Genomic DNA, 20,585 nt, shown 5'->3' with positions numbered 1-20,585 from the left:
ATTTTAAACCATATAGGCATTTATTTTATAATGTTTTGTATAGCTATACCTGCAAAAGGGACCAGCCTGGAGTGATCTAGCAGGACTTAATTTTCTGCTTAAAGTTCTACTTTAAGTTCAGGTCAGGAGGTGGTCAAATACCTGTCAATGAATTCTGAATGATCTCAGAAATGTGTCAGACTGAGCCAGCAACACAAGTCCTAACTCCTGAAATCAGATCCGTAGAGTCAGGTATTTTGTGATGGGTTGCCCAACTTAGAAATTTGCACTTGTACATAAGAACTTGTTTGAATAAGGTGCAGACAAATACATCTGCTTTTCCATGCATTTGTGTATTTTTGACTCTGATGATAATCTCCCATTGTAATTCCTTTTAGACTAGAGATGAAGAAAGGGAGAGAAGAGGCACAAGAAGAACTAATCATAGTCCCCAGCCTTCGAGTACTCGTCACAGAGAAACCAGGTAACTTGAACCATAAAATAAATAGCCACTGTCTTAAAGATCATGTTTCAAAAAAATTAAGCTTCATTGCTACTGGGATCTAACAATAAAAAGTGGAATATGTTTAAATAGTTCTGTGTTTTTGTCTGTGTCCAAACATGCATTTAGTTACAGTTGCAAGAAAAAAGTATGTGAACCCCTTGGGATTACGTGGAGTTTTGCATGAATTGGGCATAAAATGTGCTCTGAACATCATCAAAGTCACAACAATAGAAGAACACAGTCTGCTGAACATAATACTACACAAACATTAGATGTTGCCATGGTTTAATTGCACATAACATGTAAACATTCACAGTGCAGGGAGGAAAAAGTATGTGAACCTTTGGACTTAATAACTGGTTGACCCTCCTTTGGCAGCAATAACCTCAACCAAACGTTTCCTGTAGTTGCAGATCAGACCTGCACAACGATCTGGAGTAATTTTGGACCACTCCTCTTCACAAAACTGTTTCAGTGTAGCAATATTCTTGGGATGTCTGGTGTGAATCGCTTTCTTAAGGTCATGCCACAGCATTTCAATCGGGTTGAGGTCAGGACTCTGACTGGGCCACTCCAGAAGGCGTATTCTGTGCTGTTGCAGCCATTGTTTTGTTGAATTACTTGTATGCTTTGGGTCATTGTCCTGTTGCATCACCCATCCTCTGCGGAGCTTCAGTTGGCGGACAGATGGTCGTATGTTTTCCTGCAAAATGTCTTTTTTTTTTTTTTTTTTTTTTTTTTTTTTTTTTTAATTTAGTCATTTATTAAATTTTTCATGTTAATACAAAAACCCAGAAAGGGAAATAATTCTCATACAAATAAACATTTATAACATTTCTACTTTTCTACTTTTCCCTTACTAAAAACTCTTTTCTTTCCCATCCCACTACCCCCCCTTCCCACCCCTCATCCCCCCTCCTCCCCCTCTGCAGACTCTAACCCATTCTAATCTCCTGAGGCTTGTTAATTTCTTTGCTAACATCCTAGTTCATATTTTCCTATATTTCTCTTTCAATCCTGCTCTTTCCCACTTTTCCCATCTCCTAAAATAAACTCTCATCTTATCTTCCTGCATATGGTATGATCTTTCCATTCTACCTATCTGGTTTACTCTATTGATCCAGTCTTCCTCCTTCGGTACCTCAGCTTTCCGCCAAAACTTGGGTATCGACCCTTTCGCCGCATTCAAGAAGTACCAAATACCTGAATCTTTATATTTATTTACAGATGTTTCCACATTGTGTAGGAGGCACGTTGTTGGGTCTAACCCTATGTCAATTTCAGTTATTTCTTTAATCAATTTGACTATTATCTTCCAAAAAACCTGGATTTTCGGACATTCCCACCATATGTGAAACATCGTGCCCATCTCTCCGCATCCTCTCCAACACATATTTAAATTTTCCCCATTCATCTTGTGCTCTACACTTGGTGTAATGTGCCATCGTGTGACACACTTATAATTAACCTCAACCTCTCTCATACTAACATTATCGTGTATCAATCTAAACATCTTTCTCTGTCTATCTTCATCAAACCCAACTCCCATATCCCTTTCCCATTTTGTGATAAAAATTAACTTTGTGTTTGTGTTTAATTCTGTGAGTATTTTATACACTTTAGAAATACCGTGCTTCCCATCCCTACGTGTCTCTAACAACCTTTCAAACATATTCCACTCCTGTTTTATTCTCAGGGGTTTCGGTAGATTTCCAATAAAACATTTCAATTGATGATATTTCCACTCGTCTATTCTAATAAAAATATCTCCCTTCTTCTCTATTAAATCTTTAAGTGGTCTCAATTCCCCCTCCACCAAAACATCTCTCAGTTGGGTGTCCTCCTTTCTAAACCATCTCCCTGATATCTTATTCTTTCCCGGGGGAAAGTACTCAGTATTTGTGAGAGGCATTAATATAGAGTTAAATTCCCATTTCATATTTTTGTGTAAATTGTCCCATACCCTAAAAACATTTAAAGTGTAGGTACTTGTGCTTTCTTTAATTCCCCTGAACTGTGGTGGAACCCATATCATCTGACTCAGTCTAATGCCACTAAGATCATTTTCAATTGTTACCCAACTTTTCCCCTTATGGTTAAATGTCCAGTCATATATTCTTGCTAAAACCACTGCTTTATAGTATCTCTTGACATCTGGTAGACCCAATCCCCCTTTCTCTTTAGTCCTACTCAATGTTTCATATGCTATTCTAGGTTTTTTATTCTTCCATATGTATCTTGTTAACATTTTTTTCATTATCTTAAAGAAGGCTTCTGGAATTTTAATTGGTACCATTTGAAATCTATACAGTATTTTAGGCATAATTACCATTTTGACTAGGTTTATACGTCCTATCCAAGATGGATTTCCTCCTTCTAGTCTTTTTAAGTCTTCCCTGATCTCATTTATCAAAGAGATATAGTTTAATCTATACAAATGCTTAGACAAGGCAGTGAGTTTTATTCCTAAGTATTTTATCTCTTTTTCTTTCCATGTAAAGGGGAATTCTTTTTGTAATTTTTCTTTTTCACTCTTTGGTATATTAATATTCAGGATCTCTGTTTTCGATGGATTAATTTTTAAATTTGATAGTTCACCGTACTCCTTCAGAATCTTCATTATATTTGGGAGAGTTATTTGGGGATTCCCCACATAGAACAATAAGTCGTCTGCAAAGGCCGCTACTCTATGTTCTATGGATTCTATCTGAATTCCCTTTACCGATCCACTATTTCTTATTGACAACAGGGGTTCGAGTGATAATACATATAGCAGAGGGGACAGTGGGCAGCCTTGTCTTGTACCATTAGACATTCCAATGGGTTCTGATCTCTCCCCATTTACTGTGATGATTGCAGTAGGCTCTCTATATAATTTACTTATCCATTCCCGCATTCTATCACCTATCCCCAGCACTTTTAAGTTGTCCATCATAAAGCCCCAGTCCACTCTATCAAATGCCTTCTCTGCATCAATTGACAAGAGCACCACCGGGGCTTTCCCTTTTCTACTTTTCTGAATAAGCATCAGGGTTCTCAAGCCGTTATCTCTACCTTCTCTTCCCGGTACAAAGCCCACCTGGTCTCCAAGGATCCATTCAGGCATCAGATCCCTCAACCTGTTTGCTAACACCTTTGCATACAGTTTAGTGTCAGTATTCAATAATGAGATAGGTCTATAGCTGGAGCACTGAGATGGATCCTTTCCCTCCTTGTGAATAAGTACCACATGGGCCTGTAGGGATTCTCTCCTCACTTCCATCTCACCTCCCAGAGCATTCATATATTTCTCCAGCTTGGGTAACAGTACTTCACTAAATTTCTTATAGTACTTAACTGTATAGCCATCCGGGCCTGGGCTTTTTCCTCCCCCTGTGCTTTTTAATGCTATTTTAATTTCTTCCTGGGAAATTTCTGCGTCTAGGGAGTTCAGCTGTGCTTCACTTAGTTTTGGTAATCCCGCATTTTTTAAGTATGTCATCTTTTTTTCATTAATTCCCTCTTGAGCTTCTTTTAGGGGGCCTTGGGGGCTAATATTATATAACTTTTTGTAATACTCCGTAAACACTTTAATAATCTCTTTATTTGAATGGACCAACTGCCCCTTTGAACTTTTTATCTTTTCTATATAGTTCCTATTTTTCTTTTTATTCAAAGCTCTCATTAGATATCTTCCTGGTCTGTCTCCCCATCTATATCTCTCGTTCAAAACCCTGTTGTATACTCTTCTCTTCTCCTCATCCATCAACCTCTCTAGCTCATCTTTTTTATCCAATAACTTCTGTCTCGTATCTTTTGTTATTTTCTTCTTATGGATCTGCTCCAAGTCCAATATTTCTTTTAATAGCCCACTGACCCTCTCTCTTCTTTCCTTTTTCTTCCTTGCTCCTGTCGCAATCAGGATTCCTCTTATGAATACCTTATGGCTTTCCCAGACTGTAGCTATCAATACTTCCTCTGTTTCGTTCTCCTTAAAGTATGCCTTAATCTTTTTCTCAATTTTCTGAACTACATCCTCATCCAGAAGAAGAGCCTCATTTAATCTCCACCCTAATCCTCCAGTCCACCTTCTTCCCCATCCCATTTTCATTACGACCGGAGCATGATCCGAGAACGTCCTTGTCTCTATGTCAATTTTAACCAGATGATCTATAAGTTGGTGGTCTATTAAGATGTAATCTAATCTCGAGTATATCTCGTGTGCATTAGAGAAGAAAGTATAGTCTCTGTCTTTCATATGCGTTATTCTCCAGGTGTCCACTAGTTGATATTCATGCATCACTTTTTTCAAAGCTCTCAGAGATCTACTCCCCTCTCTTTGCACAGAAGAGGTATTATCCTTTTGTGGGTCCATACAGAAATTTAGGTCTCCAGCTACTATCAAACGCCCTTTTTTAAATTCCATTAATTTTTTCAACAGGCCCTTCATATACATCTCCGGGTTTTTATTAGGGCAGTATATATTGGCTAAAGTGCACTCAATCCCCTGAAGTCTACCTTTTAAGAATAAAAACCTCCCCTCCGGGTCGGTTCTTCTATCCTCCAGCTCAAATCTCATATTCTTTGCCAGACCTATTGCAACCCCTTTTGCTCTTTTAATTGGAGAATCTGCATAGTACCATATTGGGTAGTGTTTGGATTTCAATTTCACGTTTGCCTCTATCTCAAAATGCGTCTCCTGTAAAAATACCACTGACGTCGCCCTATGATGTAACTCATTAAACAACCTAAATCTCTTCCCTGGAGAACTCAGCCCGTTCACATTATAAGTTATAAACTGTATTTCTTCCATCATTCCCAATTAACTCCATCTCTCTTCCAGATTGCCTCTTCCTCTTTATCCCTTCTGTCCTGCAGAGTATTAACCCAATACCTCCTCCCCTCCCTCCCTCCCTCCCACCCAAATCCCATCCCCTCCCCCCTCCCTCCCAGGCCACCCCCCCGCCCCACCCCTTTTTAGGCCTTCTACCTGCCTATCAATCATTTGTGGTGAAGATACCACCTTTGATTTTTTGTTTAAACCTTGGGGTTGAACTCCTCCCATGTACGACTTACCCACCCTCCAACCACCACCGATTCCCTCGCTTGCTTTAAATTTTTTAACCTTAACGGTACACTTTGGGGAAAAAGTTAGGGGACAAGAGAGAAAAAAAAAAAAACTCTATCTAAACTAACTCCTCATTACCTCCCCCCTACCTACTTCCTGCCATACTTCTTTTCCCCCAATGCCTATTTCAATCTCTGTTTCCCACCCACTAATCCTCATTCTCTGCAATTCCAGTCTGTCACAGAAGTCTCTTAAGTCCTCGGGAAATCTCATGTATGCTGTAACACCGTTCTTCCATCCGATCAGACACTCTGGGTTACCCCATCTATAATGGGCATTTCTTGCTCTCATCTGCTCTAATAGGGGTCTCAAAGCTCTTCTTCTCCACAAAGTCTCGTACGATAGATCCGCAAAAATCTGGATATTTATATCTCCATAATTAATAGAAGTTCTTCCTTTAATCCTTCTCCAAATCTCTTGCTTATCTCCATAATTTTGCAGCTGAACAATCACATATCTTGATTTTTCCTTCCCATTACCTTGTTGGGGCTTTCCTGATCTAAAGACTCCATCCAGTTTAATTACCTCTGTTTCAGGTCTATCCATAATATAGTTTAACATTTTACAGACTTTTTCTTGCAGTTCTCCCCCTTTCAGGATATCAGGGATTCCTCTTATCCTCAAGTTGTTTCTCCTAGACCTGTTCTCCTGTACTTCTATTTTATACTGCAGTTGTTTCTGCATATTCCTCATCAAAGCGGACCTTTTTTCTAAATCTGAAATGATATGGGTATGTTTGTTGATATTTCCCTCTATTTCTTCCGTTCTCTTTAGCAGATGCCCTAGATCCTGACGTATATTTGTCATTTCTTGCTTAATAGTTTTTTCCAAGTCCTTGAACATTACAGTCATCTCTCTTTTGTTCGGCACTTGCAAATCTTTTTCAAGATCTTTCCTCGCTAAGTTTTCTGTCCACTGTTGGCTACTACTATCCAGGCCTATTGACAATCTAGGGCTATTCTCCAAGGTAGTTTCCATTTCCCCCTTTTCATTTCCACTATAGGCCCTTTCTGGAGTCGCATTACCCTGGGAAGTAAATTTTTTAATTGAGCGCGTCTGGGACCCTTTAAGCCCACTTCCTTTAGCGCTTTTATTCTTCATATCTTCTGCACTTAGTATAGCTCTTTAAACAGCAGGAGGCTTTAGGCAGTATATTGGGGTATTAATATTAAACAGTCTCTGCCACTTTAACACTTCATTTTCTTATTTCTTTTCCCAGATCTCTTCTGTAGCCACTTAGTAATTTCTCTTTCCCTTTTCAATTCTGTTTTCACTTTTCCAATCCCCTGGGAATCCCCCCTTCTCTCTTTGTTGTTGGTTAGCAGTCCTTCCCACAGTTCAACACAGTTACACAATTACATGTGGGATCATACATATGGACTCGCCCTCCTTCACTTGTTCCCTCACCCAGTGAGTCGACTCAGATCTCCAGCCGTCCACTCACCGCATTCAGCCAATATCTCTGGGGGATTCCTGCAGGGTCTTCTGTAGGTTTATGTGCTCTGTCGCCTTCCACTCCTGTGCTGCTGATTTTATAGATTTACAGCCGGCGTCTCTGTTCTCCTGTCAGGGAGCCGGCGTTTGTCAGGGAACTGGCCGGCGCCTCTGCTTCCCAGTGCTCCTTTGCGGCTTTGTGGCTAGCCAGCGTGGTCACGCCGCTCTGCTCCGTCTCCCCGGCAACCCGACAGCTGATCCCAGGTCTCCGCGATACAAACACCGCCCGGAGCATCCGCACTCGCCGTCTTCTCCCCTCAGCACGCCGGCACCCTCTCCGCCTGGGGACCTCCTCGCTCAGGTAGGGCTTCGGGCATTAAAATGCTCTCGTGGTGGTGGTCTCCTCGTGGGTTATCGGAGAGCACTCACATCGTGCTCTCCGACGCCGCCATGTTTAGGCTCCTCCCCCCCACACCGGTACCACGTCTGATAAGCTCTTCCTGCAAAAATGTCTTGATAAACTCTGGAATTCATTTTCCCATCAATGACAACAATCCGTCCAGGCCCTGAGGCAGCAAAGCAGCCCCAAACCATGATGCTCCCTCCGCCATGTTTTACAGTGGGGATGAGGTTTTGATGTTGGTGTGCTGTGCCTTTTTATTCTCCACACATCGTGTTGTGTGTTCTTCCCAAACAACTCAATCTTGGTTTCATCTGTCCACAGTATATTTTGCCAGTAGTGCTGTGGAACATCCAGGTGCTCTTTTGCAAACTTCAAACGTGCTGCAATGTTATTTTTGGACAGCAATGGCTTCCTCCGTGGTGTCCTCCCATGCACTCCATTCTTGTTTAATGTTTTCCTTTATTGTAGATGTGTCAACAAAAATGTTAGCATGTGCCAGAGATTTCTGTAGGTCTTTAGCTGACACTCTGGGATTCTTCTTTACCTCATGCAGCATTCTGCGCTGTTCTCTTGCAGTCATTTTTACAGGACGACCATGCCTAGGGAGAGTAGCAACAGTGCTAAACTTTCTCCATTTGTAGACCGTCTGTCTTACTGTGGACACATGAACATCAAGGCATTTGGAGATACTTTTGTAACCCTTTCCAGCTTCATGCAAGTCAACAATTCTTGATCGTAGGTCTTCTGAGAGTTCTTTTCTGCGAGGCATGGTTCACATCAGACAGTGCTTCTTGAAACCAGTAAACCCAAAACAGGTGTGTGTTTTTTAAGGGCAGGACAGCTGTCAGCAACACATCCAATATCATCACACTGATTGGAGTCAAGGTTGGCTCACTCCTGGCTCCAATTAGCTCTGGGAGAAGTAATTAAGCTAGGGCCTCACATACGTTTTCCTCCCTGCACTGTGAATGTTTACATGTTATGTGCAATTAAACCATGACAACATCTAATGTTTGTGTAGTATTATGTTCAGCAGACTGTGTTCTTCTATTGTGACTTAGATGACGTTCAGAGCACATTTTATGCCCAATTCATGCAAAACTCCACGTAATCCCAAGGGGTTCACATACTTTTTCTTGCAACTGTATTTCTCATTTGTGGAAGGTGATTAGCTCAAGATCTTGGCCCATTGTCCCATTACATCTTTTGTATTGGGCAGCATGCTTGGACAGGCTTGGAATCCCAGTGAATAGCTTGGCTTGCAGTTTAAAGTGAATGTAAGCTGTAGCCATTACTCTTTCTAAAGGCTTTCATAGACGTCACTGTTAATAGCAATATGGAGGAGAATTTAAGTGTTTTTTTTTTTTTTTTTTTCTTTCAGGAGTTTTTTTCTTTTGCAACCAGTGGTTTTGTTAGGTGGTAACCTGCTAATTTTATTTCTTGTTGGTAAGGTGCCCAACCTGTGGCCTAAAGCTGTCAGGGCTGGCACAGCCACCCATATTATATAAATAATATAATAATAAAGGATTTGAGAAAATCGCCCTGTCTTAATGCCATTTTGGAGAAATGAGGTGCTTGGCTATGTTCTCTTGTCAAGTCAAAATAGCAGGCTGCTTGCTTGACAGAGTAAAGATCTCAGAGTCCCACGTGTTACTTTTTTTCCCCCCCAGAATATATTTGTTTAGAATGAACTATTTTTGTTATCACTGTCTTGTTCCTTTATATAGCCGGTGACAACTTCTGGATCTTTTGTTTGGCTAATGTCAACATTGGGAATTGGTTGTGTGCAGCAGGTTGTCGGGGTTTTTTATTTCCCCTTGAGTCAGTGTTGGCCATTGTGATTTACAGCGGGGAACTTTTTGGGGAATTAAAAATTTTTGAAAGGTCTAACACTTTTGGGTGTTTTTTTTTTTTTTTTTTCTCTTTTCATTGATGTGTAGGGCTACTTATTCACGTGTTGTTACCTGGGGCCCCTTTATTATTTAAGGGTTGAGGGTAAGGGTTGTGGGGAATAGGGGCAAGGTGCTTTTCTGGGTGCTACCCTTGGCTAGGCACCCCCCTTGTTGAAGGTGTGTGGCCTGGGGGTGGGGGTAGGGGGGGGGGGTGGAAGGGGGTGTCTCCTCGCTTTTCTACTCTTGGCTAGCCAGGCTGCATACTCAAATTAGGTCTGGTACAAATTTTTATTGGACTTTTTTTTTTTTGTCTCCCTTAAAATACCTATTAGATCTGAAAAGGTCTGCTATGCATTTCTTGGGAGACCGCCAACTGCTTATAAACCACTTCAATTGTCCCCCAGAAGACATAGCGAAAGTGTTTTGGACTCGGTCATTTACAGACCATTTACCGTGATCTACCAGTGAGCCTAATTAATATAGAATTACGTGCACGTGGAAGCAAGACACTGACACTGTTGCAATTTGCCAACTTCCTAAAATTCTGTTTTATTGTGGAACTAACAGTATCATTTATAGGGCTTATGATGCAGGCAAAGCATATACATTGATTGGGTGAAAAGTCCACTGGGTTTCCGCGTGTTCTTCCATCCGTGTTGATATCTTCCAATCATTTTCCCCAAAAAGACTCATTCCCTTTTATGGGGGTTGTTTACATTAAAAGATACTTTTCTCCTAATGAGTCACCTAGGGTGAGACTCCGGATGAAGGCGCCATCTTAATTATCATCATTGTTCTGTCAACCTATATCTGATTGTTTACTTAAGAGAGTAAGGAATTTTAAAGAGCAAGAAGCAGAAAGTAGCAAGACTATAAAATTGTCATTTTACTGATCATCTAATAAAACGTGGACTGTCTATCACAATCCACTACAAAAGTAAATGAAAATCCCAAATTTTGGGTTGTCACCAGAAGAGGAATAGAGGAAAAATCTTCCAATGGGGGCACTGCTTCTGTTGACCCTGGTGAGTACCAGGGATTTCCTCTTGCTTCCTGTTTTAGCTATGGGATTGGAAGTGAAGGAAATTTTCCCTCCTCCCTTACTCAATTTAAAGTAAAAACCTGTTTTGCCTTTAGTTCTACTTTAATCTGTTCACTAGAGTCAATCTGATTTCACATTAATATTGCTGCTGCCCATGTCCGTGTAAATGTGTCTGACTTTATTTTTAAATTTTGAAATCTTTGTTTCTTTGTCACTTCTGAGCAGAGAAAACAACCGAAGACGAAGTAATTCTGACAGAGAGAACAACTCCACTCAAAACTCTTTTAGAACTGGAGGACAGGAGACAAAACAAGATGTTGACACCACATCATCTCGTTTAGGTGGTAACAAAGTACAGAATTCAAAAACTACAAGGTAAAAACTTAACCTGTGTTCTTTTGAAAAAGTCAAAGAGTAGCTCTTTAAAACTTTTATTTGGGCAGGTTAAGGCAAGGTTTGAGCTCAAGCTGAATTGGCATTCTATTTGAAAAATTGCCAGTGAGCTCTCAATAGTTTATTTTATTGCCAACTGTCAGTATATTGAGAGAATACACCATAGGTTAGGTAACATCCGCTCTCTGTCAAGCACACTCAAATGGGTTCCTCATAATAAAATATGAAAACTCTGTTCATAGACATTGTCACGTAAGGTCTGTAGTGGCTATGTTGGAGATGTGGGGGGGGGGGGGTCGATCACTGCTATGGAGTCCAGGAGTGTTGTACAAGCCTGTTAAGGAGTTGGCACCCTTCCCCAGTACACCCAAAATGGTAAAGGGTTATTGTGGCATGCATGCTATCTCGTGTGTGTGTATGTAGTATAGAAATCAGCACCTTCTTCTGGTAATATGTCTTTATTACTTTTGGAGTTTGTCAGAGAAAAATGTGTATTTTATAATGTTCATTCAGGAGTAGAGATGATCGTAAAAAAGATGATCGTTCTCGCAAAAGGGAGTATGATCGGAATATGCCACGTCGAGACTCCTATAGGGACCGGTACAATAGAAGAAGAGGTAGAAGTCGCAGCTACAGCCGAAGCCGAAGTCGCAGCTGGAGTAAAGAGCGACCACGAGAAAGAGATAGAAGCCGCAGCAGAACAAGGAGTAGGACAAGGAGCAGAGGTTGGCACTTTTATAACCTAGAACATCAATTTCAGACACTCATTATGAAAGCTCAGCAGAATAATAATTTTTTCGAATTTAATGGTTTTTTTTTAAGAATGTAGGCAATGCTTTATTTCAGGTACTTATATAGTGCTGTCAATTTACTCAGCGCTTTACATTTATATTGTACATTCACATCAGTCCCTAACCCTCAAGGGGCGTACAATCTAAGGTCTCTAACTCACATTCATATACAAGGGCCAATTTTTCCAGGATCCAAATAACCTAGTGCTGTAACACATTAGGGATTCCACCAATTTTAGAGCATATCTAAACTCCAAACCAAAATTGTCATATTTTGGCGCTTGCCAGTTTTTTGATGTGGTGGCTGTGATAATGCTTTTTTTTTCCCCCACTTATTTGCACCTGGTAATCCTGCTACAATTGAAATCCCTTAGTCATCTCCATTACATGGGGTAGGGGAAGTGAGCACTGTACAGAATATAGTTGGGCTCACAAAAAGTGACATGGACACTGCATTTTTTGGCAAGGTCATCGGGTAGTTTCTGCACTTGCCGAATGTGTTCTTAGACTGAAAAAAAAAAATGAATGCAACCACCACATGTAAGGACTGTTAAGCAACAATATATAAAATTTTTATTCTTGAGCTTGGTTACCCTTTACATTGAAACAGTTATTTCGCAATTTGCTGCTACATTCAAACCTGCACTCTGCCTTGACTGCTAGGGTATAATTTTGATGGATTTTGATATATTTGCTTTTATTGTGCTTCTCCAGGGCAACAAATGCGCGGGAGAACTATTCCCCACTAAATCCTATGAACTGCTCTGCGCTTTGAAAAACACATTATGCTGCATCTTTGGTGCAGTTTTTCAAAAGTGCACGATAAAGGCACCTTCCATTGTAAGTCAATGGGAACACAAAAAAAAAAAAAAAGTAACACGGATGTGCTTTTGTGCAGTTTAAGAACCCTTTCACACTGATGCAAAGGGCCCTAATAAATATTTAAAGCACAATTGTACCGTTATTATAGTTCTTGAATTAAACCCCTCCCAATTCTTTGATGGGAGCCCATCTGTTAAAATATATAACTTTCTCACCATTAAGAGATTTCTTTCCAAAACCTGCATCATCCCAGTGAAAAAGATCCTTGCCGTACCTTCTTTCTATAGTATCTTGTGTTTACAGTTGAAATGGTAGCCAGCTAGGATGTTTTCTTTGCAATTGCTGTGCAGCTCCAGGCGCAGTGATCAGTTCAGGTCTGTGCTGGATCCAATGAACAAGTGAGTACTATATGTGCATTGAGGACAACCCTGGATAATGGGTGAGAAGGGGAGAAAGATAAAAAAAAAAAAAAGTGTTAGTGGGGGTGGAAGGAATGCTTTGAATGAAGTTACTCTTCAGGTATTGGGGAATGTTGACTATGCTGCTTGGCATGAATGGATTAAAAAGAAAATTGCATTTACAACTACTTTAAGGCATTTTTCATGAAAGTTGTCCTTTAAGAGGTAGCAACAGTAGTATGTTTTGTTTATTCAGACTGCAGTGACTTAACTTCCCTGGCGGTATTCCCGAGTGTAGCTCGGGGTAAAATTTCTATACCAAGAGCGGTAATCCCGAGCTACACTCGGGCTTACCATGTGGCGTTGCTCAGGGGGTCCCTGCAGCACTTACCTTGTCCTTCGCTCCCGCGATGTGTCCCCTGCAGCGTCCCCGGCCATCTCCTCCAGCCGATGCCGACATCCGGCTTCCGTGTTGCGGTCCCTGTGACGTCGGGACGTACGGGTGCCGAAACCGGCGGGAAATTTGAAATTTTTAAAAAAAATTAATTTTTGCTGTCATTGCTGTTTCAATGCATTTCACATACATTTTGTCCCTACTGCTTTGTCCTGTGCCCTGCTTGCATTTTGAATGTTCTTTCTGCCTGGAAACTTAGAAAAGTCCATGGCGTCCAAAAAGCGTCCCTTTACGTCAAAAGCGGTTTTAGAACAGCGATAGTAAATCAGAACCACTTGCAGAATTGAGTGATAATGATTTATGGGGAAATTCGTCATCAGACACTGAAAACGATTTTGCGACTTTGCTCAGCGATGTGCGAATTTGCCTCTGTATTTCAAATTTCAGTGTTTTTGGTTTGATTATATTATTGAATTAAATTTATTATTATATTATTATTTTTTATGATTATTTATTAAATTATAATTTATGATTTCATGTTTCAAATTTTATCCTACCCGGGATGTTTAATAGACTCTTGTTCGTACAGATTTCAGTGAGTTATTCCTAAAAATTACAGCCTACAATAAAAACTACATATTTCCATGCAAAATAATGGTACCGCTTTCAGCACAAAAAATCGGAAAGAATCATACCGCCAAGGAGGTTAAGGTGGTAAATGTATCATCTGTGCCCCAGCTTTGCAGACTGGCTTGTGTTGCCAAAGCAGCAAATGGTGTTTGTACTTGTTGAGAAAGTATTGTGCCATATACAAGTCTGTGCACACACTATTTGTAGAGACCTGCATTTTTTTCTGCATTTGGAAAGCATGGATCTCTGCAAGGACACACTGAAACAATACAACTAAACAGAAAGGTGTGGAAAATTTCGACATGTCTACACTGGAACTCTCCTGATGTTTCTGTCAGTCCATGTCTCTTCACAGTTCAGCTGCGATGCATAGAAATTTATGAAATGCCACTATGTTATATATCGATACAATTAAAAGAAAAAAAAGGTCAATACTGCTTTGCATTGGCAATGCCCGTACAGAACAGACACCAGCTCACACAAGAAAACAGTTTTGTTCTGCTCTGCAGGTTCTGAACTAGCCCTTCGTTTCATCTAGCAGCTTTTAATTTGAGAAAACTACAGCTGGTATCATGTGGATGTTGAACTTATTTGAATTCATCTGATAGCTTTTACAGTTGTGTAATGCTTTCAAAATGATTATTCCACAGATAAAGATTCAGGAAAACCAAAATATGATCTTGATAGAACAGAAGCATCAGATAATAATTATCAGGCGGGCTCCTCCATTCCCCACATTGGATCAGCTCATTACCCCGTTCCAACACTTAGTAGCACGATCACAGTTATTGCACCATCACATCATGGGAACAGCACAGCTGAAAACTGGCCAGAATTCCATGAAGACCAAGTGGACCACAGTAGCTATGGAAGACCTCCAATTCCCAAAAAACGCTGCAGAGACTATGATGGTATGTCTTCAGTCTTTATTTTCCATTACTGTGCCTGTTGTCTTTTGTTTTACAACTGCTGCTTACTCATTTAAAATCTAATTGAGGTCTCAAATCTTTTGCTCTTGTAGCTTTTTAAATGTTTGCAGGAGGTTCCTTAACCACTTGCCCTCCAGAGAATTTACCTCCCTTCCTGACCAGGCCATTTTTTGCGATTATGGCGCTGTGTTACTTTAACTGACAATTGTGCGGTCATGCAACGCTGTACCCAAATTAAATTTACGTACTTTTTTTTCCCCACTAATTGAGCTTTCTTTCGGTGGTATTTGATCACCTGTATGGTTTTTATTTTTTGCGCTATAAAAAAAAGACTGAGTATTTTGAAAAAAAAACAATATTTTTGACTTTTTGCGATTAAACATGTCGAGTAAAAAAAATTAAATTTCGTCATAAATTTAAGCCAAAATGTATTCTGCTGCGTGTCTTTGCTGAAAAAAAATTCCAATATGTGTAAATTAAGTGGTTTACGTGAAAGTTATAGCATTTACAAATGGCGGTATATATGCTGGATTTTTTTTTTATTACTAGTAATGGCAGCGATCGGCAACTTATAGCGGGACTGCGGCAGGCATTCTGACACTGACTTGGTGTCACTGACATCCCCAGTGACACCAATACAGTGATCAGTGCTAATAAAAAGCATTGACACTGTACTAATGGCACTGGGCAGGAAGTGATTAACATCTGGGGTGATCAAAGGGTTAACTGTGTGCTATTTTACTATGCGGGCAGTGTGTCTGTTTCACTTTAAGCACACTGCTTTGTATGGCTATGCAGTGTGCTGGAGCTGACAGGGGAGAGAGCTAGATTGTCCAGGACCCAGTGATTGACAGCCGAGGCCGCGAATGGCGGCGCGGGTAGGGAGCGTGCGATCCCCTACCAGTAGCGGCAAAATCATGTGTATATACGTACCAATGCCACCCCGTGAGCAGTATTTCTGCTATAGGGTAATGCGGAAATTGTTAAAATCTTTTTTTTTTCCCCTTTTCTCGGACTGGAAATGCTTCATACAGCCCTCACACTGCAGTCCTCTGTGCCAGCTGATTAATAGCCACAACCCCTCAGCACAAGTGTTTTTACACAGACTTGTATTGCAGAGAAGTGGTGGGTGTGGCGTAGCAAGTTTAAAGTTATTATTATACAGGATTTATATAGTGACAACAGTTGTCTCAGCGCTTTACAATATAATGGGAGACAATACAGCAACAATACAGTTCAATACAAGAAAGTTAGACTGAGTTCACTCTGTAACGTAATGCTTGTTAAATTGCACATTGATTTTTTTCAGTGCTTGCAAAGCTCCTTTAAGAGGAATGTGGTGGTAACACTAGGAAAATAAAGGCTGTTAATATGAAGTCAGTCTGACACTATATCTATTTTTGTGATTTACATTAGGCATTAAAGGAAACCCACTGGAAAAATTTGTAGGCTGTCATTACGGAGTTGTCCTTTGAAAATGCTCTTTGTTTGAATAATATTGATCCAGTGGCTTCACTATCTTGTGAGTTACCAATCTGAAATAAGTTCACTTTTTCTATGTCTTCATTAGCTGAATGCTTATTTTGGGTCTATGACTTTAATAATCCTTTAGCTGCCAGACCTTGTTCTTCATTTTTAACCTGCACACACACCTGCCAAGTTCTAAGTTCTACCAGGTGGATATTTAGGCCTTGCTTGGACATTGGCCTCGGTAAGAAAGTCCTCCAAGTGAGTTTCTAAAGGCCTTTACTGTTCAGTACTCTTTCTTCATGTTGAAACGTTTTCCTGATGGGCCTGTTAGCTGTTGCCCATTCCTCATGGGATTTTCTTTGGATGTCCCAATGGTCTAAGAATAAATTCTCCTGTGTCCTGTGATGTGCACTGATTTTACTTCCCTGTAAAATCGCTTTGTTGAAGTACATTTGCTGACAAAACTGATACAATGCTGGTAGTTGGAGGAGTTATGTAGGACTGGGTCAAGTTTTCCTATTTGTCAGTGTCTAATCACCTGAAGGTGGAGCCTAACTAAATGGTCCTAAGAATTAACTCTCCTGTGTCCTGTAATGTACTCCATGAAAGGTATGTGTACAAAATCCCATTTTCTGTGTTTTGTACGTGCCATTCATTTTTTAACTAGCTAAAACATGTTCATTGTAAACCATGAAGGATTGAGTGTGATGGTTGTATGTAGAGAACATATATATGCTTATCAGGAGTATTAGGATCTTTATAGGGCCACATTGCTAACATCAGGATACATCTGTTTTTCTCTATATTTGTCTGGGAGTTCCCTACATACATTACACATGGACATGGTAACAAATTGTATTAAGACAAGTCAGTATCTTTTCTGATTCATTTTACTTGGCGCTAAATGGACGTCTGTTATTAATTAAATGTACTTCCTTCTATTTCCAGAAAAAGGATTTTGTATGAGAGGGGATATGTGTCCATTTGACCATGGTAGTGATCCCGTGGTTGTTGAAGATGTCAACCTACCTGGAATACTGCCATTCCCAGCACAGCCACCTGTTGTAGATGGACCACCCCCACCAGGAATTCCACCCCCACCCACGCTTCTTACTCCTCCTCCAGTAAATTTGCGACCTCCAGTTCCTCCACCAGGTCCTCTGCCACCCAGCTTGCCACCCAGCCTGCCACCAGTGTCAGGTAATGCTTTGTATAGATATTTGACACATGCTGTAACTATTCTAAAATAAAGGCATTGTACTAAAAGTAAATCTCTTTCTATGGTCACTCACTGCAAAGTTACAGGTCCTCTTCATAGCTTCCTCTGACACTAATACCTATCCTACCACCCCTTTCCAAAACCCTTTAAAAAGCTTGATACTTCCCAGTATGGGGGGCATGTGACCACTTCCATTTCTCCCACTATTCAGTGCGTGGTACCCCAATGGTACGGTTCCAGGCCGGAGCACTCATGGGGAGTAAAAGAGGTTGGTGACATTATATATGCATATATGCTCCAATACAGACTCTCATGGAGCTTATAAAGGGATTTCTCTTTGAGCATGTGGGCAAAGCAGAGGAGGAACCTATTACTTTTCACATTTTCAAGGTCCACACAAGCCTTTTCCCATGCATGTACTGCTTTTCTATTCTGTTGGTATTTATTTTTTTCTGTTCTCGACAGGTCCACCCCCTCCTCTACCGCCATTACAACCTGCTGGTATGGATCCTCCCCCAAATTCTGCCACCAGCTCAGTTCCTACTGTTGTGACTACTGGCATTCACCACCCACCTCCCCCTGTGGTCCCACCACCTCCTCTCTTCTCCACAGGTATGTGTGCTGTGTTTTGTTTAGCACTTCAGTTTGCTCCCTGACAAAAACAAGTGTGCATACTTTGGAGGCCCTTTGTTTTGATGTGTAGGATTTATGCAGGGCTAGGTCTAATAATTTGCACTTTTTATCTATTTTTAGGAGGACCAATTCCTTTGTTCCCAGAAACATATGAAGCTGATGGTTACAATCCAGAAGCCCCAAGCATGACAAACACTTCTCGACCTGTGTACAGGCATCGTGTACATGCACAGAGGCCTAATTTAATAGGCCTAACCTCAGGAGACATGGATTTACCACCTAGGGGTACCACTTCTTCTTCTTCTTCTTTTTTTTTTTTTTTAAATAAGTACTTAGTTGTATTTGGTTGTATCTTTTAAAAGCCATCTGTGAAAAAAAAAACTAATACTTAGCAGTCCACCTTTTGTTTCTCCAAGCAGTCTCTTTGACTACTTTTATACTGCTCCTCAGAGGTTATATCGGGATGATGAATGCATCTACAGGCATCATCCCGGTATTAAAATTTTCATTTGGCGTTTCCCGTTTATGCAGAAGTTATTTGAGTGGCTGAATAGCCACGCAGTCACTTCTGTGGGCAGTGGAAGCAGGTCCACATCTCCTGGGCTCCCCCGTCAGAGCAGAGGAGGAGAAACTGGCATTGTTCCTCCCTTTCTGTCACCATGGGAACTGGAAGTGATATGATTTTGCTACTTCCGGTTCCTCCTCTCTGTTTACCTGGCTGCTTGCGGCATTGGAGGCCAGAGGAGAGATTTGGGGTAAAGAGGACTGGTCACTGCCCATACTGTCGCAATGGATGTTGTTCATCTCCTGTGATAGCAATAAAGTTAATACAAAAAAATTACAAAGAATCTAAAAAAAGTTTAAAATTAATAATAAAAAATAAGTATCTATTTACTCTGTGTAACATCGGTTACATTTTACCTGAAAATTAGGAATTGTATTGTGTTTGCACGAATACCGTGTGACATAAAAAAATTAAAAACCAACCATTTTATTGTATAGGACCTCTGCTAAAAAATATATATATAATGTTTGGGGGTTCTAAGTAATTTTTCTAGCCCCAAAAATTTATCAGCACAACAGTGGCAGGAAAATCTAAAGTGGAAATCAAAAGCACCCAGTGAATAATCCTATAGGAGATCCCTAAGATTGATGGAAGGTCTGAAAGCTCTTTTGCATAATCCTCTGTGGACTGCTGTCCTCATATACTAATCAGGATCACAGATGGATACATCAAGAAGGAAAACCCATATATGTGGGAAAAAAAGGCTAACCGTATTAAAGTACCGCTTAAAAACATTATTAAAAAATAAAAGGTTACACTCACTTGCCTGAGGCTGCCATTTTGCTGGAACCCAGAAAAAGCGTTATAAATCCCTCAAAATGCTAAGGACTCATACTCCGGCACCACAAACTATGCACTCCCATAATGATATATGCCCTATTTTTGTGTGACTTGTGTATTTTAATGATTGCAAATATTCAGAACAGTTTGCATGTTACTTATAGGGCAGCAAAGTACAAGCTCCTTTTCAGCTTAGATCATAGACTTAAAAATTGTCTTATCGCCAGGCTAGAATACAGTTACTTGTCAGCGGATATTGTGCGACCTTGCCAATACCCAATATCTGATTGGTCTTAGTGAGAATCTTTTTGGTTGGATTTTCCAGATTGCTAATGCTGCCTGACTTTTTATATGGTTTGGGTGGACCCATACCATGAGCCTTAGAGCTAGGCTATACCTAAATATATAAATAAGGATTGTCAAATATTTTTGAATGCAATTTTTTGAATTTGGAATGCTTAATAAGTTAATTGACATGTTCTATATATCAAATAACCTGTTTTGGTTTATGCTTTTTTTTTTTTCTACTACAGAAAAACCTGCCAACGGTAATGTGAGGATTGTAGTTGAATCTGAATCCAGGAAGAGGAATCTTCCACCTGGAGAATCTGGAATATCTCTAAAAAAACCCTGGTTTGACAAGTATGTTCATTAATAAACTATCTACAGTGAGAATTACTGGTAGTGTTTATATCTTAATTATACAAAATGTGTTGTGGAGATGTGCCTACATAGCACCTCAACAGTGAAGCTTGAGAATTGACTTTTGGCCTCCTTTTTTAACCCTTCAATTCTAACTGTCCCAGATGGTTGGGAGGGAGGAAGGGAGAAGTGGAAGGGTTGGGTGGAAGGAAGGGAGGTGTGACTCACCATGACTCAATCAGTAGCATCAGAGCTGTGGCTGCTGTGTGTTCAGTTTCCTGTCCACACCTCCTTTGAAGCTACATGGACTGAAGTGTGGGCTTGCACAGAGGGAGGCAGAGCAGATCCAGCCTCTCTCCCCTCCTCTCCTATTGTTGTGGAGGGAGGGGCTGGGTAGTGAGAAGAACACAGCAGTGGTGGGAGGGAGAGGGGAGGGGCCAGAAAGAAAACTGAACAGTCAGGTATGTTCTGTGCAGTAGTTGGGGCAGTGACAAGCAGTGATCTCCTGTATGGCTTTCAATGAAGCAGCTGGAAGTTGCTTCTCCTCTCCCACGGCT

The 20,585-nt window shown here is 40.6% G+C and overlaps 1 protein-coding gene across 1 annotated transcript in view; it reads left to right on the top strand.

Annotated features, from left to right (window-relative positions):
• Window positions 1–20,585, top strand: part of RBM26 (RNA binding motif protein 26) — a 106,693-nt gene that overhangs the window by 26,193 nt on the left and 59,915 nt on the right. Inside the window, exons 4-11 of the mRNA XM_089680461.1 lie at window positions 378–463; window positions 10,588–10,737; window positions 11,269–11,480; window positions 14,441–14,701; window positions 17,138–17,389; window positions 17,874–18,020; window positions 18,162–18,326; window positions 19,920–20,028. Coding sequence (XP_089536587.1) covers window positions 378–463; window positions 10,588–10,737; window positions 11,269–11,480; window positions 14,441–14,701; window positions 17,138–17,389; window positions 17,874–18,020; window positions 18,162–18,326; window positions 19,920–20,028 — 1,382 coding nt within the window. The remainder of the gene's footprint in view (window positions 1–377; window positions 464–10,587; window positions 10,738–11,268; window positions 11,481–14,440; window positions 14,702–17,137; window positions 17,390–17,873; window positions 18,021–18,161; window positions 18,327–19,919; window positions 20,029–20,585) is intronic.

The sequence above is a fragment of the Staurois parvus genome, unplaced genomic scaffold (assembly GCF_062004578.1).
Source record: "Staurois parvus isolate SC_StPar_1 unplaced genomic scaffold, SC_StPar_1.0 ptg000243l, whole genome shotgun sequence".
Lineage (NCBI taxonomy): Eukaryota > Metazoa > Chordata > Amphibia > Anura > Ranidae > Staurois > Staurois parvus.
This window is presented reverse-complemented; position numbering and strand designations above follow the sequence as displayed.